This window comes from Suillus subalutaceus (assembly GCF_016647625.1).
Source record: "Suillus subalutaceus strain FC151 chromosome Unknown DFJ58scaffold_92, whole genome shotgun sequence".
In the NCBI taxonomy this organism is placed as follows: Eukaryota; Fungi; Basidiomycota; class Agaricomycetes; order Boletales; family Suillaceae; genus Suillus; species Suillus subalutaceus.
The window spans coordinates 1-26,405 of NW_024540341.1; the positions used below are offsets into that span (position 1 = coordinate 1).

Sequence of the window (26,405 nt, forward strand, 5' to 3'; positions counted from 1 at the left end):
GAATCTCAAGATATTCAAGCGCAGCCCATACGCGTTGTACGAAAGGACAAAAACAACTTGCGAAGAGGGTGATGTCTTCATCTTGAGTGTGTTGTTTGACGGTCTGGAGAGCTGGTCCGGTGCATGAGCGGTGGTAGACTTTGCCGGAGTCTGTCATGGCTGTTGTGATGATGAGGTTGTTATGATGACAGTGGGTGGTTGAGCGCCAAGTCGTGTGGGGCCTCAAGATTACTAACGTGGAAAGAGAAGCAAAGCAAAGGTGTTACTTACCTAGTCAGACCAAAATAGAAGGAAATTTCAACGTTAGCAGTCATTCCTTCTGTATTTCCACCATCCCACTTTACTTTCTTTCGGATTCAGACACTCCAGTATGAGATAGACGTTCGCTATTTCAGTACCTCACCTCTCAACGAAGGCCCAGAAAATCATTTTGTGCCGATTCACAACGTTCTTGATCAGGGTGCCCAACGATAACAAGTCTGCGATACAGGTCATGTCGCCGTGACTTCGAGATATCACGGAGTCCGGACGTATCATACTTCAACACGCTCGAAGATAGACAGCTTTATCATGAGGTGAGGTCTTGGTCCAACCGAGATGCACACTGGTATCGAAAGGCCTGTTGAGTCCGAAATCCGTGGTCACTTCTTTCCTGCATCACCACACCTTCTAAGCATCCAAGCAAGCGGTAGCTACTATGTACATCTCTTGTTCCAATGTCAGCTTCCATTACCGAGTTCTCCCCTCCCGAACACAAGCAGATTTACCTTGTCATTTCTGGCCTTCATAAAACACTGTAGGAAAGCTCAGTAATCCTCCATGAACAAGACCAAAGCCTCCCGTCCGGAATCATACCTCTCGGATACCCTCTATTTTTGGCCAAGACTCGGAGGGCCACGTGTCCCAGGACCTCCCAGTCACAAATCACAACCTTGACTTGACCCAGCGATCGGCGATCAATGATCAGTGATAGGCGCGTCATCATGATGAACTCCACATCTATTTTCACCTACCGGTTATGCAAAGGAGATGGCGGGAATTCCCTGATAAATTTGAGCGATCAACGTGGAAAGCAGGTGGTTAAAGGACGTCCCTCCCGCCAGTTGAACTTGCCATGGGTTTGGTCAACAGGTTCACCTGAAGGCCTCGAAGTCACTCATTAGCCTAATCTCACGCTTACCAAGTAGCTCATTACCGTGAGGATAAGTCACTACGGATTCAATCTTTCATATGCTTAACATAGCTTTCTCTGACAGAACGACGATTTACTGCCTGTCGAGCCAGAGAAACGAACATGGCATGCATACAACTACGTCGCCTTCCGGATAGCCGACATGTTTAATATCAACATGTGGATGATTGTACGGTACGTTCACTACCATTATTACAACATTGTTGGTCCATGTTAAATGATATCTCCGAGCTCAGCTTCTATGAGACTATCAGACAACTACGAATGTCTTGGCGGCAAGCCGGGATATGCGTATGATTGGGTCAGGGTCTTTCCTTGTCCCTGAATACACGTTGGAGTAGGCTATCCGCAACTCCGTGTAGCATTATCCGGTTGCCGTAGGTGACAGGATTACCATAATGTAAAGGACACCAGGATTGGCAGCTGGTACTGGTATACATGCGGTATCAACTTGCGGTGAGATTCTCAATGGACATAAAGTGCTCAAAGTACTGACATGTACAGTGAAGATCGTACGCTGCGTATATTGCTGGAATCCTTTTCAGTGCTGTCGGTCTCGCTGGATCCAGCTAGTGAGTGAACCCACAATCGTGATACTTCTATACTGAGCTGTGGTTTTCCAGCCGGGCGGATAACCTTTAGCGGCTACCCAGATATATGAGCTATCTTTTGTTACGGGCCTCGGGGTTTCTACAGTCGTCTATTGGACACTGAATTGTGTTTTCCCAGTGGTCGAAACTTCTGACACGTTCGAGGAAATCGACGTGTCTTGGTATGAGCATAAAGCGAGTGGGTCCCTGGATGTTGAAGAAATGAATATAGATGCGAAGGACGCAGGATCAGAGACTGCGAACGAATGACGAAGAAACTTTAGAGGAACCTTGGAGTGACGTTCACTCTCTCGTTGGAACAGAATATCGTCCGGAGGCACGCAATCATCAGTACTGCAGGCTCGCATAGCTCAATGGTAGTGTCTCAGCTGGAGCCAATGTTGGATGTAAACAGGTCCCGCCTGTATCATGCTAATGCGCATTCGCACAGCCGGCAGACAATGGATCACTACATCGCTTTACGGCGCGACGGCCACTACTGTGGCGGAAGGCGTGCAAGGACATTCTGAATCTGCCTGCGATTCTGAAGAGGGGCCTCGATATCTCAATTTCAAGTCCGACGTCATTGATGATGAGGCGGATGAACAATTGTCTGCTCGACCATCTAGTTACCTCATCTAAGTGTGTCTGGCAGCGACATATTGGCTTCCACTTTCGACTTCAACTCAGCACGCACAATTCTCACTCAAACATCGCCGTCTGCCTCATCGCCTTCCGGAGTCCGGACTCGGACTCGGACTCTGACTTGAAGTCATGTCGGCTGCAAGCGCTAAGCGCCCGCCTGACGCAAGTGATGACCTATACGTACCTTATGCACCAAGTCGACGCTAATCTTGAAATCACTGTCAAGCAAATTATCGTTGACGTGACAGGATGATCGTACCAGACTTGAATTCTCAATCTTCCAACTGCTCGCTTCATCAAGGTATGTACTCCCAATAACATTGTTTTTTTTATTAAAAAAAGATCCAATTTTATGTCCATTGAGAGCGAGACTATGGAGGACAGTACTAACTAGTCTTGGAGCCCGTGCTCCGTGCTCTCCTCCAAATCCCCGAAGGCACTGGTATAGGGTGTACCCCACCAGTCCGCCGGTCTCCTTCCTTACCATTCTCGTACGGTATCACCTTATCTTGATTCACCATCGACACCGTGCGTTGCAGAGACTTTAAGTTCCGTACCATATGGCACCTCCGCAAGACGATCCCCCGGACAATCTTAGCTAATCACTTACGGTACATAGTTAGGCCCTCTCGCACCGTCCAAACACCTCAGTATTGTCTTGATACACTACTGCAGGGCTAGTCGGGCCGTCTTTCGCTACCGCCGGCCGTTTTAGGTGGGCAATTTGTCGAAGGGTAGACTCGCGTGTGTAATAATCTAGTGAATAACGCATGCTCGGCCGCTTGCGCGGACCGAACAGAGGTGCGCAATAGGTAGTAAGAGAGTAACCGTATGGACCAGGAAGCAAAAACTCTCAATGACATTACGACACAGAACAAGTAGCCCTACTTTTGCCAGGAGTGCTTTGTGCTTTTAAGCTACGGGTAATCGATGATCGCTGATGCAAGTTTCCAGTATAACAATATCTCGATCAGCTGGGTGAGTATTTCCCAGGCCTTGACCTGATATCATCGCTGAGTTTAAAAATCATATGACCAACCCGCCGTGTCCCATGGACCAAACGACACCGCTACAGAAGCTTCGGATCAAGAGTCTAATTGACAGAATACCCTTCTCTGTAATATTCTTTGGAGATGATGGACTTTAGCTTCAGCCTGAGGAATAGTGTGTTCAGCACGTAAAATCGGCGCTCCCGCGTTATCGCGGACAGTAATTATCTGTACGCCTTGTTACCAAGGGAAGTTCAGTCACCCACGAACAAGACCAACGTCTCCCACTATCTGTCGGATCCTCTAATTTTGGACGGTACTGCGTGCTATCTAGCAGACCGGGCCTGAAGTGACAGCCGAGTTGTCTTGGCCCTTAACGAATCGCGTTAGGCATGATCTATTTTTTAACTACGAGTTGCAAGATAAGCATAGAGTTAAGAACAGCGAGTCGTGAACGATGACGGCACCCTCTTGCCAGTTGAACTTTCCATGGGCTTGGTCAATAGGATCGTCCGAAGCTTCGAGGTCACTCATGAGCCCAACCTCACCATTGCCGAGCAGCTCGTTGCCGTGAGTATCTACGACGGATACGATCCCCCCATGTACTGACACAACTTGATCTATGACAGAACGACGATTTGCTGCCTGTCGAGCCGGTGAAACGCACATGGCGTGCATACAACTACATTGCCTTCTGGACAGCAGACACGTTTAATATAAACATGTGGATGATCGTATCGTACGCTCACTGCTACCATTATGATTTCGTTGGTCGGTATTAACTGAAATCTTCAAGCTCCATGATCCAACTGGGAATGTCATGGTGGCAAGCGTGGATATGCGTTTGGCTGGGTTATGGCATTGCCGCGCCTTTCCTTGTCCTGAATGCACGTCCTGGTGCTATTTTCCATGTGATGTTTCCGATCGTGAATCGCACAAGCTTCGGGATGTTTGGGAGTCTGTGGTGTGTCTTTAATCGCGCCGCTATGGCATGGTACGCCTTCCCAGCTTCGCAATGATGCGCGAGCTAAGCAGCATAGCATATGGTATGGCGTCCAGGCGAGCATCGGAGGTTCATGTGTGCTCGTAATGCTCAGAGCGATGTGGCCCAGCATCAACGATCTCCGTGCGTTGCATTCCACGTTTCCTGTTTGTATCCAGCTGAGGCTGGGCAATAGCGAATTCGATGCCAGCGTCCTCTGGAACGGACACCCGGGATTTCCTATGCTTCTTCCTCTTTTGGCTCATTTCGCTGCCGATCATTTGGTTTCCTGTGCACAAGGTGTAAGTACACTCATATCTTATGAGGACGATCATAAAATGACCTTCCTCAGCCGCCACTTCTTCCTTGTGACACCCATCTTGATGCCCATAGCCTCAATCACATTCCTCATATGGTGCATCATGAAAGCTCACGGAATCGGTCCGATCATACACCAATCCTCTACACTGCACGGATCAAAGCTAGGCTGGGCCATGGTGGTCAGTTCCATGTCATGCATCAGTAACGAGGTAACCCTTATCACGAACGCACCGGACTTCGCCTCCCGCGCACGCACTCCGTCGGCTGCGCTACACTCACAACTGTTTGCAATTCCTCTAAGTGCGGCGTTTGTAAGTTTGATCGGAATCCTTGTGAGCTCGTCATCGCAGGCAATTTACGGGACAGCCATCTGGTCACCCATCGAACTTTTGGGAAATTTTTTGAATGACAATCCGTCAAAAGCCACGAGATTCGGGGTATGTGATTGTGATATCCGAGGATCTGGACTTAAGTTTGATGCGCTTTCACGTCTTCCTTTTCGCAGGTATGGTTTATCTCAGCATCATTCATGCTTGCACAGGTGACGTCGCATATTTTCTTTGCTATTGGTTGCGAATCTAATACTTCTTTTTTAGATGGGGTGTGTCAAATAACATACCCGGACTCCGGGGTGGGCCCCAAACTGACATTGGTTACTAAGCACGAACATCTGCGCAAATTCAGTGTCGGCAGGATGCGATCTGACTGCACTGTTCCCTCGTTTCATCGTACGCATGTCTGCTGTATACTCAGAACTAACATACTTAAGATCCGAATGCAGAACATCCGACGTGGCGGGTATATCGCTGCTACCGTTGGTCTCGCCATGTGTCCATGGAACCTTCTGAAAAATAGTAATGAGTTCACTTCTTACCTCTCCGCATATTCAGTGTTCCTGAGCTCCATTGCTGGGGTGATGGTATGTAGGCACTTCTGCAATTGTTCTTTTCACTATCATGAACGGGTTGCTGTAGGTGACGGAATATTACATTGTCCGCAAGGGTCATTATAACGTGAAAGATCTTTATAATACCGAAAAGGGTAGCTGGTACTGGTACACGTATGGGATCAACTTCCGGTGAGAGTCTCGATGACCTTGAAGCGTCCAACCCTGACAAGTTGTTAAGGGCGTACACCGCGTATATTTCCGGGATCCTTATCAACGCTGTCGGTTTCGCTGGTGCCAGTGAGTTCTCTCCACGATCGCGATGCGCAGATCCTGAGATGCTTCTTTACCAGCTGGGCAGACAGTTCCTCTTCCGGCTACTCGGATATACGAATTATCGTTCTTTACAGGCTTCGGAGTTTCTGCAATTGTCTACTGGGCGTTGAATCGCGTCTTCCCGGTAATCGGTGCCGCTGACACGTTCGAAGAAATTGACGTATCCGGATATGAACGTACGGAACGCAGTCTAGGGGATGTTGAGGAAGTAGACATAGATACGAAGGATGGGGGATCAGACCATTATGCAAGCGAAAGATAAGGAGCTTACGTACCAAACAAATTGTGGCGAGAAAATGATGTCATAGTTTAACACAGGGGTTACGACCTACCTTCATCTGCACACCGTAATTTCGAACAGAATGTCATCTGGAGGCACACAATCACCACCTCTTGAATATACAAACTCGCATATACCTATGGGAGTTTCTTCCATTGATGGTAGTGTCTCGAAGCCAATGTTGGATGCGGAGCAACGAAAGAGTGCGTATCATCCAGCATGACTGTTATTTATAAGATCCGCTCAATTTTGAGCACTTTAGCTTATTTCGCTGAGCCGGAGGCGGTGAGTTTACCACAGAGAGTAACGGGGATGCGTGTGATTATCAGCTGACTCTCCCACCAGAAAGAACGTGGAGGAACAAAGGAGATAGGGAAAGAGCAGCAAAAGGAATCCGCAAAGGAGAAAGAGTGATCATGGGAACGCGGTTAGTTCATGACTCAATGGCTGGATTCGGGGAAGAAAAAATGCAGGGCTCTACCTAGTACAGTTATAGGGATTTACTCGCTGCCATCTCGTAAATATTCCTTCCACCACGTTCTAAATCCTGTGCATTCCAAGGGAAGTAATTTCTCTGTTTCAGCAGTAGACAGGTGACAGTTGTAAGGACGTGATGTGGCACCAGCCCCAGTTGGAGGTGTGGAGACAGGCTTTATATGATTCATGCTATTGAGTCCAAGGATGTCGGCAAAGATTTTGCACATCTGGTACTTTGTGAAGGACTCGTGTGCCGAGTAGTGGAGAATGGGCGGTAGAGCATCGAAACTGAGATCTGCCAAACCTCGTGTTTCAGCGTAATAGTTTCTCAACAGAAACGAATTTGTACACACCCGTCAGGCGTACCAAAAAGGATGCGATGTCCAATACATTGGTAGGATACCTGATCGCATAGTCATCCATGTTAGACTCCTTTGATTGGTCCCGTACCACGTCAACGAGGATGTTAACGGCTGAGTCTGCATTGTTAGGTGCAGGACCATACCTAAGCGTGGGTGAGATCAGAGTCAGTGCGACGGGAGGTCACTTGCAATACTGGAACTCTCAGAACAACTGCCCTGGCACCCTGTTGCCGAGCTTGCAACACAGCATTCTCACCATCCCGTTTAGTCAGACCATAAATCTGAAGCGGGTTAGTAGGTAACTCTGGTGTGTACCCGCCAGAGGGAGGCGATCTTCCGTCGAAGACATAGTCTATTCATCATTAAATGACAGTAGGTTCATGACGGCTGCGGTACGCTGCTTACCAGTAGAGATATACACGAGTGTAAAGTTTATGGCCCTCGCGAGTTCAGCAAGGTAACCTGGCACTCCAACATTCAGCTGGATAAGTGTTATCAGAGGTGTCACTGCTAATCATTATCTTCCGACGAACAAGTTGGGTTCCGACTTGATCCTGAGGTTACATATGATATGGATCAACGTAACATCGATATCGATGTGAACATCCATACCTTCTCGGCAACATCAGGTCGTCTTTCAGCAGCACAATGGATCACCCCTTACAAGTCCCAGTGAATACCTGCGCGAAACCATCTTGAAATCGTTCTCACAAGTGGGTTTAATTTCCTCTAACTTCTGCTTAGTCGCTTCCTTATCTGTCAAATCTAGCTGCACTAGATGGCTAGCGGTGCTTTTATTCTTCAAGCCCACAACCTCATATCGCAGTGCCTTCTCGAATGCCTTGTGGACCGTAGTACCTAGAACACCGGACGCTCCTGACCGTTCTTCAGTATGAGGCTTCTCAGATGCAAAGAAGACGTGTCTACCTGTAACCACAATCTTCAAGCCTGACATGAAAGAGATATTTAGCGTAGTGACTTTGGCAGTTGAATTGTAAATCAGCCTTCCCAGCCCCGCCAGGTCATGGGCCGGGCCTGATTCCCTCGGGCTCCGCCTGTGAGAAATTTATTTATCGAGCCTGAATCGCTAGGGTGCGGGATATACCGCCAGCGCTATTGCCGCACATGTACCTGCACCAGCAGGCACCAGCTTCGTTGAGCGCTCTTTTGGGTTATTTGAATTATGTAAATAAAGTTGTAGTTCTCAGGGACGTCCTGTTGTCTTCTACCAATCATGTCTGAGAACGGCTCGCTGCGGTGCTCAACATTCGACGATGGATGGCAGGAACCTAGCTCAAGGTATTAATATTACTGTTAACAGATACAACACGGGGCTTCACGACAACTACGTGCCATTGTCGATAACGTGGTTTGTCACGGTCGTGCTGCACTATTCAATGTGTATCTGACACCGAACTTCATGATCTTAGCCAGATCAGCAGATCTTGTGAAATTCCGGTTATTTTCTTCTCATGGCTACGGAGAAACGTTAAACCATCTTCCTAGTAGAACTAGACTGTTTCTATGCAAATGGAACTCCCCATTCCTGAGCCCTGCTTCTCTGTCAAGCAGAGTTAAACGTTGTACGGCAGGGTTTGAGGGTCAAGATTATATGAGGAACGAGGCTCACCGTGCCTTCTAGAGGTACACGGCGACTCTCCCATTCATCTTCCTTCACGGTGTGTTGGCCTAAGGATGACGTTGCCACTCCGAGTCAAGCCTCGCCTTCGCCTCGACCCAATGCATTGCCACCGTCATCGAACTTCGTGCAGGCCGCGGGGCTCGACAGTTGTCTTCAAGCTTCGCAATCACACTGTCACGTATCCAGCTTCCGGTAAGTGTCACAAGCCCAATGGTATGAACCAGGCGATTGGTCGTTGACTGGTATGCACAGCTCATTACTTCTGGATATGCAACTATATAGCCCCTCTATTAAAATGGTCAAGCAGGCTGGGCTTGGTGAAATGATCTCTTGCCCAGTCTTTGGAGATCATGGTAAGGTCGAAGGCAAAGTTATGCTAGATCCTAACTGCTCACAAAACGGTCGGCTGAACATATCTGTAAGTCTGGTGCGACAGTAAGTCATACACGTGAACTCAATAACTGTTGCTATTGTAGATCGAAGGCGTGTTTGAGTATGTCTCCGTAAAGGAGGATCTAGACGACGAATCTGCCCAGGGACCTAAAACTTCGAAATACAAGCACATATTCTTATCATCCTCTGCCGTTATTCCTATTTCACCCATCCCTGACCCGTTTTCTGTTGTTTGCGACGTGTTTGGGGTATCACAACTTCTCAGTGACTCGGGTTTGACTGGCCCTGCGTCTAGATCATGCGAATTCAGCTTTGAAATTCCTCGCGGCAGTCGACCAGGGGAAGAGATGCCTCCCACTTTCTGTGCTTCGATGCCTTGCGATAACAGGCAAGGGGGCCTGTCTGTTGTGGAGAAGGCTGAAGTGTCTTATCGCGTTACTGCACTGTGGGAGCCCTCAGATATGTTGGAGACCAGAGGGATGTGCGTTATCAAATGCCAGGCACCAGTACCTTTCAGATGCTTACCGCCCAGGTTACAGGCTGGAAGTTCCTATTCTTTTTCATCCGGACACAGACTTTCAGTCTATGGATGGTTCCAATATCGTGCCAGAATTATGGCTCGAAATGCCTCTTACACCAGAGCGATCTGTTCCATTCCATTGCGCTGTAGGTCGAAGGCGTAGCACGTGTGTATATCATCTCACGAACAGAATCCATAGGTCACTCTGCCGCGCCCGCAAACGTTTTCTCGACGTACCTCTGTCCCATATTTTGTTGTATTTACAACAAAACCTCGATGTGCCGTACTTGCCCAAGAAATTGCCGCCGATGCCACCATTGCTGTTTCTCTGGTCCGTAAAGTTACCATCAAGCCCCAGCTACCCCCTACTTCCCTTGACGCCACACAACTCAGTGACGATTCAGATAGTTCACCAGGCCATCTTCCGATGTCACGGACCAAGCTCCTAAAGCGTGCACCAACGCCGGCTGGAACTACAGTAATTCGCGTACCCAAGTCCCCTGAAGAGCCTTTCTCAGCTACCGTCCGGTACAAACCACTCCCTGAATTACCACAAGCCTTCTCGGAAACTCATATTGTAAAAACACAAGTGTCTGTTGGATTTCCAAAGCGGCCCCGTTATCCTAATGGCCCTAGTGGTTGTGAAAGCCAGATGTATCTGCCCGATGGCCTTTATAAGGGCAAATTCTGGTTGTCAAAGGATATAATACCAGGAGTCGATTGGCCTGGTGTTAGCGTTAAGGTGAGTCTCCTCCTATAACAGACGGTTCACACCTGACGGATATGTTTCAGTATTATTTGGACGTCACTGTTCTCTTTCGGCAGGACGCGTTAAGGGCATGCGTTCCTATTCGAGTTTTCTAAGGCATCCAATCGTCAATTCACTGTCTAGGGCTCTGTTCGTTCAAAAGTACTGTCTGTTTTTTGTCGTTGTGGATTGTCTGAACAAAGTTAACATGGTTATTCGTCACTTTATTGCATTAATGTTATTATCAAGTACACATCATCAAAATACAAATTGTATTAATACCATGCATACATCTTGACACCAGCCCAACCCTGATGACCTCGCAGGTGACAGATTGTTCTGGTGTGGCCTCAGGCCTCAGCGCCCACGCTGGACATTGAACAATTCAAACTGAACTCGATGTGTGTCACGAGCAGCTTACAGTTGGTTGATAGAAGGGTCGTCTGGACAAATAATTGTACACAAACAGCTCCTATTTTGGGCCTGCGTGGTAATAACGACATTGAATTTGGAATTTTGGATGTGCACCTTGCATGTTCTACACTTCTCCTAATACTGTAGAAAAGGAAGACAATCGTTCTATAACAACTACAAACTGTACCACGGCATTAATATCACGACCAGCATACGAAGAGTCGGAATAGTGGATCGCATGATCAAGACGTGCTGGTAAAATTTACTGGTAACTCGTCATTCATGCAATTTATAGGCTTGTTTCCAACTTACGTCGCATCATGTAGATATATCTTAGCAGGTTCACCTGGGAATATACGCCGCACCTTCGTCATGTCACGAGCAGGTTACGAACGGCTGCCTATGCATACTGTGCCAGAACCTGTCCCATCGCGTCCTCGTTCCCGTTCCCGTTCTCGTTCGCGCCCTCAGTCACTCCATATCCCTATAACCATCCGCTCATTCGATTTCACGAAGCTCTTGAAATTCACCCTTGCGCTTGCTGTGGCTGTTATACTATACACGTTTTACTTCTATGAGCCGCACGTCGAAATCACTTTCTACTCGCGCAAGTGGATAAACAGCGAAATCGAGCCCGTGGGACAGCTGGCTGGATGTTTTGATGAGGGAAGGATTAGTGCAGAATATAATGCTTCTAGGTACTTGGAAGGACCGAAGAAAGTAGAGGTGCATGCTGGTATGGGAATGAGACTTGGGATGGACTGCTATGAGTTTGCTGCGACAATTCCTCGACCGACTAGTACCACGGTGGACAGCAGGCCTTACTTAGCTCCGGATGAGAGGACACAGTACCATACGTACTGGCGCGTAGACCTCGCACCCTTTTCAGAGCGGCAGGAGTGGATGCTCAAATCCTTTTTCGCGACTCAGGATCATGCGGCCTCGAGACTTGTAATGTGGTCAAATGGGGACTTGTCGACGAACTCTATACTTGCATCATATGCCGACATGTACCCGAATTCGTTCGAGATGCGGGTGGTGGATATCCCCAAACTGGCGAGTGGAACTGCATTGGACGGGAGTCCGTTGCTGAAGACAAATGACAAGAAAGCATGGACGGACGGCGATCTTGTCAGATTGTTAGTCATATGGAATTATGGGGGTGTGTGGATTGATATGGATTCACTATTAACTCGAGACCTTTCTCCTCTACTCGAGCACGAGTTCGTCACCCAGTGGGATTGCTACGGTAAGCCCTTGTCATGCAAGTCCATGAGTACCATACTCAAGTTCGTTATACAGACAAAATCTATCAGCCGTTAAACGGCGCCCTGATGCATTTCCACAAACACTCTCCATATCTTTGTGAAGCATTCAATGTCATGGCGACTTCGGCAGCTCCTCGTGCTGATTCTACGGACTGGGGCGCACTCCTTTACCTCAAGCTCTGGCGCCGTCTCCTGGGTGCTCACATTCCGCCTTTCAAAGTCCTTCCATTTTGTTTCTCAGATGCCCGATCGTGCAGATTAGATAACAGGTTGCCTGATCCATTTGATGAGGATGATGGCAGCGAGGCACGGTGGTGGCGTACTATGAAGGATGGGCTGCAGGAGGGCGGAGACCTAGATGATGCGCTTAGGAATGTGTTTGCCGTACATCTCCATAACCAATGGGACAAGACATTTCCGAAAGGGGGCTGGGTGGAAAGGTTACTTCTCAAGAGGTATGAGGAGAAACTTGCGGAGAGGGAGGATTTGTAGATCGCGAATTATATTATTTGACACTGGACGGACGTATCCGCAGATAGTTTACCTCAGCTACTATTCGTTGATCGTAGATGATTTATATATAACACACGTTTGTTCGTCTTGAGCAATTCTTTCAGAACTCCATGGCTATCATCCCCACAAAATCATAAACTCGGACAAGGGCTAGACCAGTACTGGCCTATGAATTTAACAAGTCAATCTTTCCCGATGCATCAAGGTACGGAGGGATTATCTTCACCTCGTCCAAGGTTTGCTCTTTGTGCAGCCATTATGAGAAAATCGCATAGTTAGTACGCTGGGTGACTGCCTGCTCCGAAGTCGAAGGAGTGGGGGCCTTGTGGTCATGAACACAGAGATACAAGATCAGGTTATGCTCTAAAACTCACAATACTTAATCCGTCGACTCCTGCATCAAGCTCGTGGAATGTGTGGAAGAGCACGCAATGCATCTGACACAAGACGCAGGCGTTAGAGTAAACATTACACTGAACAGCAGCTTATCAGAAGAACTTGATCGGGTTACACATGTGGCCGAGATTACGGTCGTTCACGCACGTTACAATAAACTGATCACTGCAACTGGCTTGAATGGTATGGTTATTAGGGGCGCTCGTTGCTGAGCTTGTCCCGTACTTCGAAGGGCTATTGCGGCACTCCAAGTTCAGCAGTGGTGCATCCCCAGCGAGGCGGTGCCGTCCGTAATATTTCTATTCGTCGTCGTCGTCGTCGTCGAGTCACAGGTAATAGTATTCCCTGTCAGTATTTGAATTCTGTTAACACAATTGCTACCATAATTGCGCATGTGCCGGCGCCGCTGGGGCGACAACAACTCCGTCGCGCATCCGCTGATGTGCACGTCGCCAGTGATTCTACTAGTATCCTCGCTGAGGAACCTAGTAGCAGCCTGCCATCTATGACAGAGCAGGAGATGCTGTACTCACTCGCAGAGGGCAACCCAGTGTAACGGTGTTGGGTTGCTGGAGTCATGCGGAAGCTGTTTACAGCGAGTGCGTTTCGGGCCCACATCCCACTCTGCTCGGAGAGTTGAATGTTTCATATATTAACAAGTCTGCATTTGTTACAGTGTGTTAATAAAGGAGAGCTAATACACTAAAAATGCAAGCAGTTAGCATGTCGAAGACGTGACGAGGAGAAGATCGAATCCACAAAGCTGAAGTTAAAAATGGGAGGAGGGAAGCATGCGCGGGAGTGAAGATATGTTGAGACCTTACTACTAGGTGACGGCTACATCATTAAGCTGAAGCGAAGATGTTGAACCGAGTCTGGGGTCTTGCGGCGTTACATTGTAAATGACGTGAGGGTGTCCGGGCTTTGTTTGCTCAGGGTTTGAAGTCGTTCGAAGGAACCGAGAAAGATCCGAATGATAACAAGGTACCATGAGCTAGTACACAATTTAAATCTATCCCAACGCCGTTAGCCTCCATTTCTCCTGTCAGTTACAGAGCCGACGAACGGTGTTTACGGTCTACTCCCAGAATGTTGAGTGAGGTTTCCAGGACATAAAAGCAGGCTGTTTTCCTGCTATCTGAAAGTTATCCGAACTCAAACAGATCCCATTTTACCTCATACAACCAATGCATTTCTCCTTGCTCGTCGTCATTGCTTCTCTGACAGCATTTATGTTTGTCAGTGCCACACCAGCTGTTTTGAGCAGGGAATGTACTGCCAACGGGGGGGATTGCAAAGAAGGCTCCCAGTGCTGCTCTGGAGTTTGCTATATTACTTCAGGGATTGATACTATTGATGATAATGGTGTAAGTTTGCTTGGGATCTACTTACAGGATCCAACCGAGTCAGAATCGCGACTCACCCTTCGCGCTTTGTAATAGCAAATTCAGGAAGGCAACACCGATGGGCTTTGCTTCGATACGAGTTCGCTACCTTCAGATTCCTAAGAGTTGCTACATCGGAGTGAGTCATGGTTCTGCCTTCGTATTGGAGTTGTTGTTCATGACTCGATTCCTAGTGACTTGTTGGGTTGATCATTATGATCGCTGTTGAGCCAATTTCACTGCGGCTTGAGCGATAGGAAGCCTTGAATAGAAGAAGATCTGATACGCGTAATATGATATTGACTCGAAAACGCAATATATGAGTGAGCAAAGTCGTGTCCAGCCAGCTTGATAACTCTGTGACTTCGAGTTGATAGTAAATGGTCGTAGAGAAGAAAATTGACACATCGACCACAGCTCTCGCCGCGGCCATAAGCCGGAGCCGTGGCAACACTAGGCGTGAGGGGTTCTGTGGGGGAATCTAGTAGGGAGGCGGCTTCTGAAAGGCTCATTAACCAAATATTCTGGGAATGAAAAATGGATGACAGTGTTATGGTCGTTGGTAATCGTTTGTCGGGTGCCTGACTGGCAGGAGAAATGATGTGATCATATTTAAACTGTTTGGACTAGATATTATTTTACATACATTTTTACCTCACCGTGAGCTCACTGTCGCAGTGGTCTGAGACTGGATTCCAATACGTAAATAATTTATATACCACATGTTTGTTCGTAACATCAGTCTTGAGCGATTCTTTCAGCATCCGAGTCACCCGCTAGACCAGCACTGACCTATGGATCTAACAAGTCAATCTTCCCCGATGCATCAAGGTATGAAGGAACTTGCCCAACTATCTTTGCCTTGTCCTCCTTGCGCAGCCATTATGAGAAAACCACATAGTCATATCTTGTTGGTACGCTGGGTGACTGCCTACTCCGAAGTCAAAGGATCGGGGGCCTTATGATCATGAATACAGAGATACAAGTTTACAACTGTTACGCTTGGCAAAAGCCTTCGATGGATATTTGTCTCCATCCTCGTCGGCATGCACTTAGTTCTATCACCTTCTTTCTTATTCCTTTTGATTACATCAGATTAATAGATCTACAGTATATAAACTCGCCTTTATCTACTGTAGCGTTAGTTGATCTTTCCCTGACTGAATACATCTTAGTTCAGGCAGTTACCTTGTTCGAATCCTTAAGTCTATTCTCTCGCCTTCAAGACTCGTTCCTATCGTGCGAACACTCTCTGAGTGCCACAACAACACCAGGCCACGCTCTAAAACTCACAATAAACACTTACAGCTATTTCCAAATCGATAGGCCAAGATCGATTTTACACAACTCACCGACTTTGTTTATCTTTAGAGTAATTAGTCAGAGATGTCAACAAAGGTGCAGCATAGCTTCGGAATCGAAACGTCATATCCACCGTCCGCGTCATGGTAGGGAATCATCGACATATACCAGAGTCCGTCGAACAACAATGTCTGCCCACATGGAATTGAGGTATATTGCCCATGTCACACACTCCGGTCATCATACCGTCAATCGTGCGCTTCGCCTCTCATGCGCACGGTTCACAGGGTCTGTCATTCATGGCGTACAAGACTCGATTATTTCTTACACCATGGTCACCCGTACCTTGAAGCTTGTGTCGAGCGCACCCCGGGCATTTTTCTACATGAGCTACGTGCACTACGGCACGCGAGGGGCATCAATGTTTCACTACAGACCATCGGGAAGACTTTGCGTGAGGAGATTCGTAACCTTTATCAAACGTGCCCGTCAACACAACTTTTAGTTAGCATCACCGGGATCAAGTCATCTGCTATATACCTTCAATAGTGAAACTGAAATATATTGTCATCGTCATATAATGTCATTTGTTTGCCAGTGCCAGAGACGAACTAGAATTTCACCAGGGCTGCTAGTTGGAAGTGGAGCATGAGGCTACAATCACTGGGCTGGTGAGTGAGAAGTAGCGCTCTTGGAGTGGTCCCCATTGCAAGCGAGTGGACTGAACTAGCTCATATGCCTGCTAGTCATCATACCGAGTCAGCAAGCCCTTATAAACGATCTAGAGTAGTCTTTCTAGCCTGACAGCATCATGCTCAAATCTAGAAATATGTGACACAACAGTCAGGCAAGGCGGGGAGGCGGTTGTTTGTTTCACCCCAAAACTAAACAAAGGCGGTGAGTTTGCAAAATGGAATTTGGCCTATCGATTTGGAAATAGCTGTAATCCATCGGCTCCTGCGTAAGGCTCTTGGAATGCGTAGAAGAGCACACAATGCATCTAGCACAAGACGTAGAGTAAACAATACATTGAAGAGCAGTTTATTGACATAAACAGACCTGAGGGCGACAGGCAGGTTTGCCTTCAGTGTGTCATATGCGTAATCACAGTTGTCACGGAGATACTTCCCAGAAGAACTTGATCAGGTCGAGCTCACAATGAAAATTCAGTGAGGAGATACACATGTGGCCGAGATTACGGTCGTTCACGCACGTTACAATAAACTGACGCTTGTAGTATATTTATTCTTACTAGGTACATGATTCGTTAACCGTGAGTTCTTTTCAAGAGACTGAGTGTTCTTACTGGCGTTCGCGCCTCCCCCGCTGGTAATTAGTATCACCGCAACTGGCTCGAATGGTATGATTATTAGGAGCCCGGTTGCTGAGCTTGTCCCATACCTCGAAGGGTTATTGCGGTACTCCAAGATCAGCAGTGGTGCATCCCCAGCGAGGCGGTGCCGTCCGTAATATTTCTATTCGTCGTGGTCGTCGTCGAGTCACAGGTAATAGTATTCCATGTCTGAATTCTGTTAACGCAAATCCTACCATAGTTGCGCATGTGCCGGGGCCGCTAGGGCGACGACAACTCGGCCGCGCATCTGCTTGATGTGCACGTCACCAGTGGTTCTACTAGTATCCTCGCTGATGAACCAGCAGTCTGTCTATGACAGAGCAGGAGATATTGTACTCACTCGCAGAGGGCAACCGAGTACAATGGTATTGGGTTGCTGGAATCATGCGGAAGCTGTTGACGGACGTCCACATCCCAGTCTGCTCGGAGTGCTGAATGTTTCATATATAAGTCTCCATTTGTTACAGAGTGTTAATAAAGGAGAGATAATACGCTAAAGATGCAAGCAGTTCACATGTCGAAGACGTGACGAGGAGAAGATCGAACCCACAAAGCTGAAGTTAAAAACGGGGGGTGTGCGGGAGTGAATATATGTTGAGACCGTGTCCGGACTTTGTTTGCTCAGGGTTTGAAGTCGTTCGAAGAAACCGATAAAGGTCCGAATGATAACAGGTTACCAGAAACCGTTAGGTGACGGCTACATCATTAAACTGAAGCGAAGATGTTGAACCGAGTCTGGGGTCTTTACATTGTAAATGACGTGAGTGTGTCCGGGCTTTGTTTGCTCAGGGCTTGAAGTCGTTCGAACTTCGAAGGAACCGAGAAAGGTCCGAATGATAACAAGGTACCATGAACTACACAATTTAAATCTATCCCAACGCCGTTAGTCACCATTTCTCCTGTCAGTTACAGAGCCGACGAACGTGTTTATGGTCTATTCCTAAAATGTTGAGCGAGGTTTCTAGGACATAAAAGCCGGCTGTTTTCCTGCTATCTGAAAGTTATCCGAACTCAAACAGATCCCATTTTACCTCGTACAACCAATGCATTTCTCATTGCTCGCCGTCATTGCTTCTCTGGCAGCATTTATGTTTGTCAGTGCCACACCAGCTGTTTTCAGCAGGGAATGTACTGCCAATGGTGGGGAATGCAAAGAAAGCTCCGAGTGCTGCTCTGGAATTTGCCTGATTCTTGACTCGCTTAATACTCTTGGTGATAATGGCGTAAGTTTGCTTGGGATCTACTTGCAGGATCCAACCTCGGAGTCGTGACTCACCCTTACGCGCTTTGTAATAGGAAAGTCAGCAACTCTACAGCGAAGGGTTTTGCTTCAATCAGAGTGCGATAACTTCAAATTCCTAAGAGTTGTTACATCGGAGTGAGTCATGTTTCTGGCTTCGTATTGGAGTTGTTGTTCATGACTCGATTCCTAGTGACTTGTTGGGTTGGTCATTGTGATCGCTGTTGGGCCAATTTCACTGCGGCTTGAGCGATAGGACTCGGAAGGCTTGAATAGAGGAATATCTGATACACTCAATATGATATGATTGACTCGAAAACGCAATATATGAGTGAGCAGAAGTCGTGTCCAGCCAGCTTGATGCCTCTGTGACTTCGAGTTGACAGTAAACGGTCGTAGGGAAGAAAATTGACACATCCGAGTCGACCAATCATAATGCTTGGGTCCAGGTTTAAACCCACTTTCGTGTCAGCGACTAGAAGTGACATTTTAGCTCAAAAATTGACCGGACAAGAAGTACGCGCGGCGAAGGCTTCGTTGCTTGACCATGGTGGTTACCTACGTACTAGTAGCATAGTACCACATCACCAAGTGCAGCTGGTCGCAGATGTGCGTGCGCGCCGTGATTCCAAGGTCTCGTCAGAGCATTTGTACCGCCCCGCACTGGCACAAGCCCACAAGTAAGGTCAACGACTTGCCGTAAAAAGTAGATAGCCTAAGCGCCTCTGTTTGGTGTCGCTCCAATAATAAATAAAAGCGGTTAGGTGAGTTTTCTGGATTCCGGTCTATCGATATGAAAATAGCTGGAACGATTCCATTTACCTTCGACCGACGCACACGAATATGAATACATACTTTGTGATTTGGCAAACTTCCGGTTTCAATACGAGCAAACAACTGCAACTGTTACGTCAATCCAACTTCAAGCAATCACGATATGCTTGATCGCACCCGAACTGTCTGTCTCAGACTCTAACGCTATTGGAATCCAGTCTCGGACCACTGCAACAGTGAGCTCACGGTGAGGTAAAAATGTCCAAATATGCATGTAAAATAATATCTAGTCCAAACAGTTTAAATATGACCACATCATCTGCTTCCATTTCTCCTGCCAGTCAGGGACCCGACAAACGATTGCCAATGACCATAACACTGTCATCCATGTCTCATTCCCAGAAATGGTTAGGCTTTCAGAAGCCGCCTCCCTACTAGATTCCCCCACAGAACCCCTCATGCCTAATAGGTAGTGTTGCCACGGCTCCGGCTTATGGCCGCGGCGAGAGCTGTGGTCGATGTATCAATTTACTTCTCTACGACTGTTTACTATCAACTCGAAGTCACAGGCATCAAGCTGGCTGGACACGACTTCGCTCACTCATATATTGCGTTTTCGAGTCAATCATATCATATTGAGTGTATCAGATATTCCTCTATTCAAGCCTTCCGAGTCCTATCGCTCAAGCCGCAGTGAAATTGGCCCAACAGCGATCATAATGACCACCCAACAAGTCACTAGGAATCGAGTCATGAACAACAACTCCAATACGGAGGCAGAAACATGACTCACTCCGATGTAACAACTCCTAGGTTGAATTTAGCGCTCTCTGATCGAGGCAAAACCCATGGTTGTCGGCTTCCTGTTACAAAGCACGAAGGGTGAGTCACGACTCCGAGGTTGAATCCTGCAAGTAGATCCCAAGCATACTTACGCCATCACCATTCAGAAGCGAAATCGATGAAATCAGGCAAATTTCTGAGCAGCACTGGGAGCTTTCTTGGCAATACCCACCAGTTTCAGTACATGCCCTGCTGAAAACAGCTGGTGTGGCACTGACAAACATAAATGCTGTCAGAGAAGCAATGTCGGCGAGCAAGGAGAAATGCATTGGGTGTACGAGGTAAAATGGTATCTGTTTGAGTTCGGATAACTCTCAGGCAGCAGGAAAACAGCCCGCTTTTATGTTCTAGAAACCTCGCTCAACATTTTGGGAATAGACCATAAACACGGTTCGTCGGCTCTGTAACTGACAGGATAAATGGAGACTAACGGCGTTGGGATTGTGTAGTTCATGGTACCTTGTTATCATTCGGACCTTCTCGGTTCCTTCGAACGACTTCAAACCCTGAGCACGGACACCCTCACGTCATTCACAATGAAAAGACCCCAGACTCTGCTTACTTCAAGTTGATGTTGCAGCCGCATCACCGAGCAGTATATAATCCTCAACTCCCCACTGGCCGCACGCCGGCTCCCGCCTTCCCCAACCCCCCGCTACCGTCTTTTCCTCGTTAGCGTCTCTCTTTCTGAGTCGTTACTCCTGTCGATGACGTGGCACTTACACTTCGTTTGGATGTCGTGTTATTTTTATCCTAGCATGTCACAGCACATCAATGAATACAATTATATGATGGATAGTCTTATACTAGGCCTGCGTGTGTCCAGCTACCGTAAAACAAAGCGCGCCTCGAGTTCTGGAGCAGGACAAGAGCGGCGGAAGTTACGGAAGAGTGGAATTTGGTACGATGAAGTGCATATGCGATAAAATGGGGGAGCTTTACTTGTGAGTTAGAAGGGGGTACTTTGGACGAGCAAAAAAATGGGTAATGAAGGGCACACAGCCGCGAAGCCTGCTCATGGTCGCAAAATGGGTCAGAGATAGGTTGAGTAGACTGAGGTTTGGGTGGCGCCTAGGTTATCATCATCCACACAGTGCGCCATCGACAGTACTGAACTGTGAGACGGGAACATCGGCGAAGTGGAGTGGAACGAGTGAGTCGTCAAACTCGCTAGTCACGAATGCAGTAATATGATTGTGTATAGTATGACACGGCTCCGGTACTCCTCTAATATCTGGTCGAAGGGCATTAACAAGCGTGCAGGATGGCGTTGGCGTGAATGATATGGTTATTCGAGGCGCTGATTGCTGCAGTGCGTCACGATGTGTGGTGTAATGTTGGGAACCGCAGTGCTGAGCCTGGTGTCCATTGCCCGCAGGCTGTGCCGCTGAATTTGCGTGACATGACGCTGCGATAGGGCTGAATCACTGTTAAAATTGAATGGCGTGAGTGAAGATGCATACCTTGACGAGTGATACTTCTCGATGCACAGTAGGTATGAGTGGAATTACGATCACGAGTGCCAATACCCAGTGACGCGTGAATATCAATGCTCTGCACCGCTCGGTCGTCAAAAGCGTGTCCTCTCAAACGTTTCCCGTACTTCGAAGGTTTAGTATTGCGGCACTCCAAATTCAGCAGTGGTGCATCTTCAGCGAGGCGGTGCCGTCCGTAATGTATCCATTCGTCGTCGTCGAATGACAGGAAATAGTATTCCCTGTCCATGTCAGTATTTTGGCTCTGTTAACACAAATGCTACCATAGCGGCGCATGTGCCGGCGCCGCTGGTGCGACAACAACTCCACCGCATATTTGCTGATGTGCGCGTCGCCAGTGGTTCTACTAGCATCCTCGCTGATGAAATAGCGAGTCTGTCTCTGACAGAGCAGGAGATACTGCACTTACTCGCAGAGGGAGAGGTATCACCCAGTATGGCGGTATTGGGTTGCTGGAGTCATGCGGAAGCTGTTGACGGACGTTTATAGCGAGTTCGTTGCCGGGCCACATCCCAGTCTGCTCGGAAAGTTGAATGTTGTGTGTGTATTACTAAACAAGTCTGCATTTGTTACAAAGTGTTGATAAAGGAGAGCTAATACACTAAAAATGCAAGACGTTGACATGTCGAAGAGGCAGTGACGAGGAGAAGATCGAACCGATGAAACTGGAGTTAAAAATGGGGGGAGTAAGCATACGGGGGAATGAGGATATGTTGAGACCGTTAGATACTGCTTGGTGGCGGCCCGTGACGGCCACGACATTTAGCTGAAGCGAAGATGTTGAACAGAGTCTTTGTGATTTGGCAAACTTCCGGTTTCAATACGAGCAAACAACTGCAACTGTTACGTCAATCCAACTTCAAGCAATCGCGATATGCTTGATCAGACCCGAACTGTCTGTCTCAGACTTTAACGCTATTGGAATCCAGTCTCGGACCACTGCGACGGTGAGCTCACGGTGAGGTAAAATGTCCAAGTATGCATGTAAAATAATATCTAGTCCAAACAGTTTAAATATGACCACATCATTTGCTTCCATTTCTCCTGCCAGTCAGGGACCCGACAAACGATTGCCAATGACCATAACACTGTCATCCATGTTTCCTTCCCAGAAATGGTTAGGCTTTCAGAAGCCGCCTCCCTACTAGATTCCCCCACAGAACCCCTCATGTAGACCCCACACGACTATGCTTTCTCCATCCTCGCAGTTGTCGTTGCTTTGCCAGCTTTTATTACTCTCCACTAAACGCCTGAAACATTTTAAATGACATGCGCACAGGTTCTGGATTGGGTGTCGTTATCAACGGGGAGCTTGCGCATATTCGGGTTTCCGGTACCCTGTTATCACTCGGACGTTACTCGGCTCCATCAAACCCTGAGGAAACAAGGTACGGACATCCCTCACATAATTCACCAGGAAAGGACCCCAGACTCTTCTGGTTCAGCTTATTTGTGACGGCATCACCAGCTGTATATAACCCTCAACGCATTCCTTCACCCTTCCGCTTCCCTTCCGCCCACGTCCCTCCAAGCTCCGTTCTCTCCAAAACTTTTCCCTTCCTCTTTGCTATGATAACATTGTTTTATCCTCGTTATGTTGATGTATCTCCTTGTCGGACGCAGAATTTTCAATACACACTTTGTTATATTTTGTATCTGACACAATAATACATGGGTTGGCTGTTCTATTCTACGTTAGCGCTCCCCTGGAATCGTCTATAGTGAGACCTGCACAGCGGGTATGGGTCTTATGGTGGTCCAGAGCCAGGGTTGCCTCCTGTAATATGGGGAGTGAGACATCGTGGGGGATTGGAATGGAGGCGCAGCGCCATTTGGTCTTGGAGGGTCACTGGGCCTCTGCTGCCCTGGTAGTGGCTGCGAGACGTTTCCTGGTTGACCTGGAGGGTTGGTAGGTGTACACTAAGATTAGTAGCAGATTAGTAGTTGAAAAAATAAAATGTAACAAAGAAGCGGCGAAGGAAGTGGAGGTAGTGCCGTTAAACAGTCGCTACTCTGCTTAGGCTTGTGCAGAGACACCTTGTCGACGTCAAATCCGGGCTATATGAGAGAAGGGAGCTGAGTATTACGCCCGTGGAGTGAGATACTAGGGAGGAAGAATGGAGTTGGTTGAACGAGCTTGAGCGGATTATCTAGAAAGACTTGACGACAGCATTAATGGAGTTTATTTTCACAAATAAACTGAACCGAACATCATAGGTCAGTCTGGGGTCCTTTCCTTGTGAATTACGTGAGGATGTCCGTACCTTGTTTCCTCAGGGTTTGATGGAGCCGAGTAAGGTCTGAGTGATAACAGGGTACCTATAACTCCGCATATTCGTGGAGTAGGGGCCCCTAGGGGTGCAGGCGAGGTGGCGGCGGTGTTTGGCGGTGTTTAGAGTAGAGTTTGTCGGCAGAGTGTCAGAGCCGCGTTGCGTGGGAGCAAGCCATCCTTTCTCGAGTGTCGCATCCAGCGTGAGGGCAGATTAGCCCACTCCAGTGCCATGGAACCGGCATTGAGGTGTGGTGTAATCCGAAATTCGGAGGCGGATATGATGGAAGCCGCCGATCCGGGAGTGGCACTTACTACATTGTTGTGTAAGTAGAGGCCAAGTCTTCGTCATCGTCGACGAACTTGAAGATGTGTATGCGAAGTGGCCGCATACATAGCAACGGCATGAGAGACATACTTGTATTAAATTCGATTATCAGGCCAGGATGCATTCAATGTCGTGTATCATTCTCTCGTTCTACACAAGCCTGGCAGCAACTTGAAGAGTCTTGGGGCATGGTTATGGCCATGCATGCACCCTGATCGGATCCGAACAGCCTGTAATCAGAGCGTCCAAAAGTACGTAGGCCACACAATTAAAATCTATCCCAATGCTGTTGGTTTCCATTTCTCCTGTCAGTCAGAGCCGACGAACGGTTTTTATGGATTACCTCCAGAATGTTTAGCGAGGTCCTTGAAACATAAAAGCAGACTGTCTTCCTACTACGTGAGAGTTATTCGAACTCGAACAGATCTCATATTACCTCGTACAAGCCAATGCGTTTCTCTTTGCTCGCCGTCATTGCTGCTCTGACAGCAGTTATGTCTGTCAGTGCCACACCAAGTGTTTTCAGCAGGGAATGTACTGCCGATGGCGGCTCTTGCGGCGAAAACTCTGAGTGTTGCTCTGGAAAGTGCGGGTATAATTTTGTGAGTTGCTTTGGATCCAATGGCAGGATCCAACCTCGTGACTGACCCTTTGCGCTTTGCAATAGAATTGCGGTGGGATGTGTTATCCCAAGGACTCCCAAGATTACGAAGAGCTAGCACGTCGCGAGAGTGAGTCATGTTTCTGCCTTCGTATTGGAGTTATTGTTCATGGCTCGATTCCTAGTGACTTGCTGAGTTGATCATTATGATCGTTGTTGGGCCATTGTCACCGCCGCTTGAACAATGAGAGTCCTTGAATAGAATAGAGGAATATCTCATACACTCAATATGATATTGACTCGAAAACGCAACATATGAGTGAGCGAAGTCGTCCAGCCAGCTTGATGTTTCTATGAATTCGCGTCGAGGGTAGAGGAGAAATTTGACACATGCGACCTATCATGATAATGCTTGGGTTCAGGTTTAAACTTGCTTGACGTGCAGGGAAGTTGATGGTGTCCAAGAGAGCATCGATCTTGATCTCATTCAAATCTGTCATTTTCGGGAGTGCGTCTGTTTCCCCGTCGTTCAGATTTTATGTTCCAAGAGGAAAGAAGGCATGCACATACATTCCTACGGTGAAAACTATACAGGGGCCACACGCGCGGGTAATATGTGAGTTCTTACGTAGCGCCACAGGACCCCGCGTGCAATGTCTACCTTGCAATTTGGTGAATGTCAATGAAGTTGGACATGACTGGGTCCAGGCAGGGTACAGCTGCAGACATAAGGGTCAGCCCTACTTAATCTGGGTATAAGCAATGTGATATGCCTACGTGCCGCTGGCGTTCACAACACACGCGTTTAATCAGCAAGAGAAGATTGGCACCCACTTGTCGTGCTGTGAGGTTCTCCACGTCATCAAACAGCTGGCCAGTCGTCAAAATGCCACACTAACCTATCTCCAATCGCTTTATGGAGCCATGAACGCCTGTTCCTGCATCTGGCCCAGGTTGTACATTTTTGAGCTACCTGCACAAAAGTCAGGGTCTTATTTGCTCAGTAGGGCACAGAATTTAGAGTTCGCTATTCGAATGGCAGGGAAGCCATTTGAATCAAGTCCGAACTAATGGCAGATATAATGAAGCACTCTATCGGCGAATAGATTCTATGCCCGTACTCTGACAGAGGTTTTTCTGTGTTCAGTTCGCAGACTCTATGCAAGGTGAAGAAATGATGATACGCAATTGTGAATACACTGATACGTCTACAGCGGAGGCATCTTGCGCACGACCTTTCCCTCGTTCTTTGCATGTATCGTGAGCTTCTCCAGCACGGAAGACTTTGCCCACCGCTCAGGTGGTGTGCGACTTTTAGTCGCCCAATAGTATATGTCCCAGTCCGGTTCGTCAAGTAGCTACAATGAAACCTTAGTTTGGGACGCCACCGATCAAAGAAGCGAAAGCACCTTGTCATATTCCTTCAATTCTGTCTCATCCATTTGCTTCAGATGATCCCTTGCGAACGTACTTAGTAGAAGGTCGCTCTCCAAAGTTCCGCGCTTCCTGCTCTGATAGATGAGTCTGGCACGCAAGGTTTCCTTGGGCTCCCCCGGGCGTGGAATGGGAGTAGGTGGTGGGATATCAGAAGGTGTCTGAGTGTTAGAGAGGTGTTGTGGGGTGTGCGGAAGGGGCCATGGGTCTCCAGACCACCGCGATGTCGTAGAGAGTGTGCGACGTGGACAGCGTATTGCCTCAAGAGCCAATATTCGCAAAGAAAGAAATGTAGACATTTTGAGGAGCTTGACTGGTGAGATCAAAGGTTGTGTAATAATGGACGCTTACAAGCTTGACCTAATTTGAAAAAAATTGTACACATAAGCAGCGCGCCTAACTACTAAGGTTCATGCAGTGTCGTT

At 47.8% G+C, this 26,405-nt stretch overlaps 10 protein-coding genes across 10 annotated transcripts; 6 read left to right on the forward strand and 4 right to left on the reverse strand.

The window, feature by feature from the left end:
• Positions 1-983: 983 nt before the first annotated feature.
• Positions 984-1,499, forward strand: DFJ58DRAFT_915440 (uncharacterized protein; the record flags this gene model as incomplete). The annotated part of the gene is made up of 3 exons (XM_041395439.1): positions 984-1,151; positions 1,257-1,366; positions 1,424-1,499. Coding segments are annotated over 3 exons (354 nt in total), but the record flags the coding sequence as incomplete, so codon positions are not given.
• A 2,319-nt stretch (positions 1,500-3,818) lies between these two features.
• On the forward strand, positions 3,819-7,081 carry DFJ58DRAFT_799593 (permease for cytosine/purines, uracil, thiamine, allantoin-domain-containing protein). The gene is made up of 16 exons (XM_041390762.1): positions 3,819-3,986; positions 4,046-4,155; positions 4,213-4,410; positions 4,457-4,542; positions 4,595-4,700; positions 4,751-5,156; positions 5,225-5,265; positions 5,381-5,447; positions 5,501-5,638; positions 5,694-5,797; positions 5,847-5,905; positions 5,959-6,199; positions 6,258-6,424; positions 6,484-6,506; positions 6,567-6,993; positions 7,052-7,081. The coding sequence occupies exons 1-15, from the start codon at positions 3,906-3,908 to the stop codon at positions 6,633-6,635; spliced, it is 1,896 nt and encodes a 631-aa protein (XP_041241249.1). The 5' UTR covers positions 3,819-3,905; the 3' UTR covers positions 6,636-6,993; positions 7,052-7,081.
• Positions 6,722-8,015, reverse strand: DFJ58DRAFT_730631 (NAD dependent epimerase/dehydratase; the record flags this gene model as incomplete). The annotated part of the gene is made up of 7 exons (XM_041385925.1): positions 6,722-6,993; positions 7,052-7,171; positions 7,317-7,412; positions 7,466-7,541; positions 7,594-7,614; positions 7,673-7,719; positions 7,772-8,015. 7 exons carry the CDS (start codon positions 8,013-8,015, stop codon positions 6,722-6,724), a joined length of 876 nt encoding a protein of 291 aa, XP_041241250.1.
• A 262-nt stretch (positions 8,016-8,277) lies between these two features.
• On the forward strand, positions 8,278-10,666 carry DFJ58DRAFT_799599 (uncharacterized protein). The gene is made up of 6 exons (XM_041390763.1): positions 8,278-8,826; positions 8,955-9,120; positions 9,179-9,576; positions 9,635-9,761; positions 9,815-10,357; positions 10,408-10,666. Exons 1-6 carry the CDS (start codon positions 8,756-8,758, stop codon positions 10,477-10,479), a joined length of 1,377 nt encoding a protein of 458 aa, XP_041241251.1. The 5' UTR covers positions 8,278-8,755; the 3' UTR covers positions 10,480-10,666.
• Positions 10,667-10,905: 239 nt separating this feature from the next.
• On the forward strand, positions 10,906-12,633 carry DFJ58DRAFT_500634 (glycosyltransferase family 32 protein). The gene is made up of 3 exons (XM_041380708.1): positions 10,906-11,045; positions 11,104-12,026; positions 12,080-12,633. The coding sequence occupies exons 2-3, from the start codon at positions 11,150-11,152 to the stop codon at positions 12,535-12,537; spliced, it is 1,335 nt and encodes a 444-aa protein (XP_041241252.1). The 5' UTR covers positions 10,906-11,045; positions 11,104-11,149; the 3' UTR covers positions 12,538-12,633.
• Positions 12,634-13,848: 1,215 nt separating this feature from the next.
• DFJ58DRAFT_799604 (uncharacterized protein) lies at positions 13,849-14,653 on the forward strand. Its single transcript, XM_041390764.1, has 4 exons — positions 13,849-13,966; positions 14,021-14,077; positions 14,130-14,321; positions 14,365-14,653. The coding sequence occupies exons 3-4, from the start codon at positions 14,142-14,144 to the stop codon at positions 14,566-14,568; spliced, it is 384 nt and encodes a 127-aa protein (XP_041241253.1). The 5' UTR covers positions 13,849-13,966; positions 14,021-14,077; positions 14,130-14,141; the 3' UTR covers positions 14,569-14,653.
• A 2,957-nt stretch (positions 14,654-17,610) lies between these two features.
• DFJ58DRAFT_799614 (uncharacterized protein) lies at positions 17,611-18,492 on the forward strand. Its single transcript, XM_041390765.1, has 6 exons — positions 17,611-17,646; positions 17,820-17,864; positions 17,919-17,974; positions 18,027-18,207; positions 18,246-18,334; positions 18,359-18,492. The coding sequence occupies exons 4-6, from the start codon at positions 18,039-18,041 to the stop codon at positions 18,482-18,484; spliced, it is 384 nt and encodes a 127-aa protein (XP_041241254.1). The 5' UTR covers positions 17,611-17,646; positions 17,820-17,864; positions 17,919-17,974; positions 18,027-18,038; the 3' UTR covers positions 18,485-18,492.
• A 1,194-nt stretch (positions 18,493-19,686) lies between these two features.
• DFJ58DRAFT_799622 (uncharacterized protein) lies at positions 19,687-20,365 on the reverse strand. The gene is given in 4 exon segments (XM_041390766.1): positions 19,687-19,823; positions 19,873-20,121; positions 20,272-20,282; positions 20,293-20,365. 1 exon segment carries the CDS (start codon positions 20,119-20,121, stop codon positions 19,897-19,899), a length of 225 nt encoding a protein of 74 aa, XP_041241255.1. The 5' UTR covers positions 20,272-20,282; positions 20,293-20,365; the 3' UTR covers positions 19,687-19,823; positions 19,873-19,896.
• A 569-nt stretch (positions 20,366-20,934) lies between these two features.
• Positions 20,935-21,577, reverse strand: DFJ58DRAFT_730634 (uncharacterized protein; the record flags this gene model as incomplete). The annotated part of the gene is made up of 2 exons (XM_041385926.1): positions 20,935-21,260; positions 21,316-21,577. 2 exons carry the CDS (start codon positions 21,575-21,577, stop codon positions 20,935-20,937), a joined length of 588 nt encoding a protein of 195 aa, XP_041241256.1.
• A 4,177-nt stretch (positions 21,578-25,754) lies between these two features.
• Positions 25,755-26,279, reverse strand: DFJ58DRAFT_843571 (DUF339-domain-containing protein; the record flags this gene model as incomplete). Its single annotated transcript, XM_041392992.1, has 2 exons — positions 25,755-25,904; positions 25,956-26,279. The coding sequence occupies 2 exons, from the start codon at positions 26,277-26,279 to the stop codon at positions 25,755-25,757; spliced, it is 474 nt and encodes a 157-aa protein (XP_041241257.1).
• Positions 26,280-26,405: the final 126 nt, after the last annotated feature.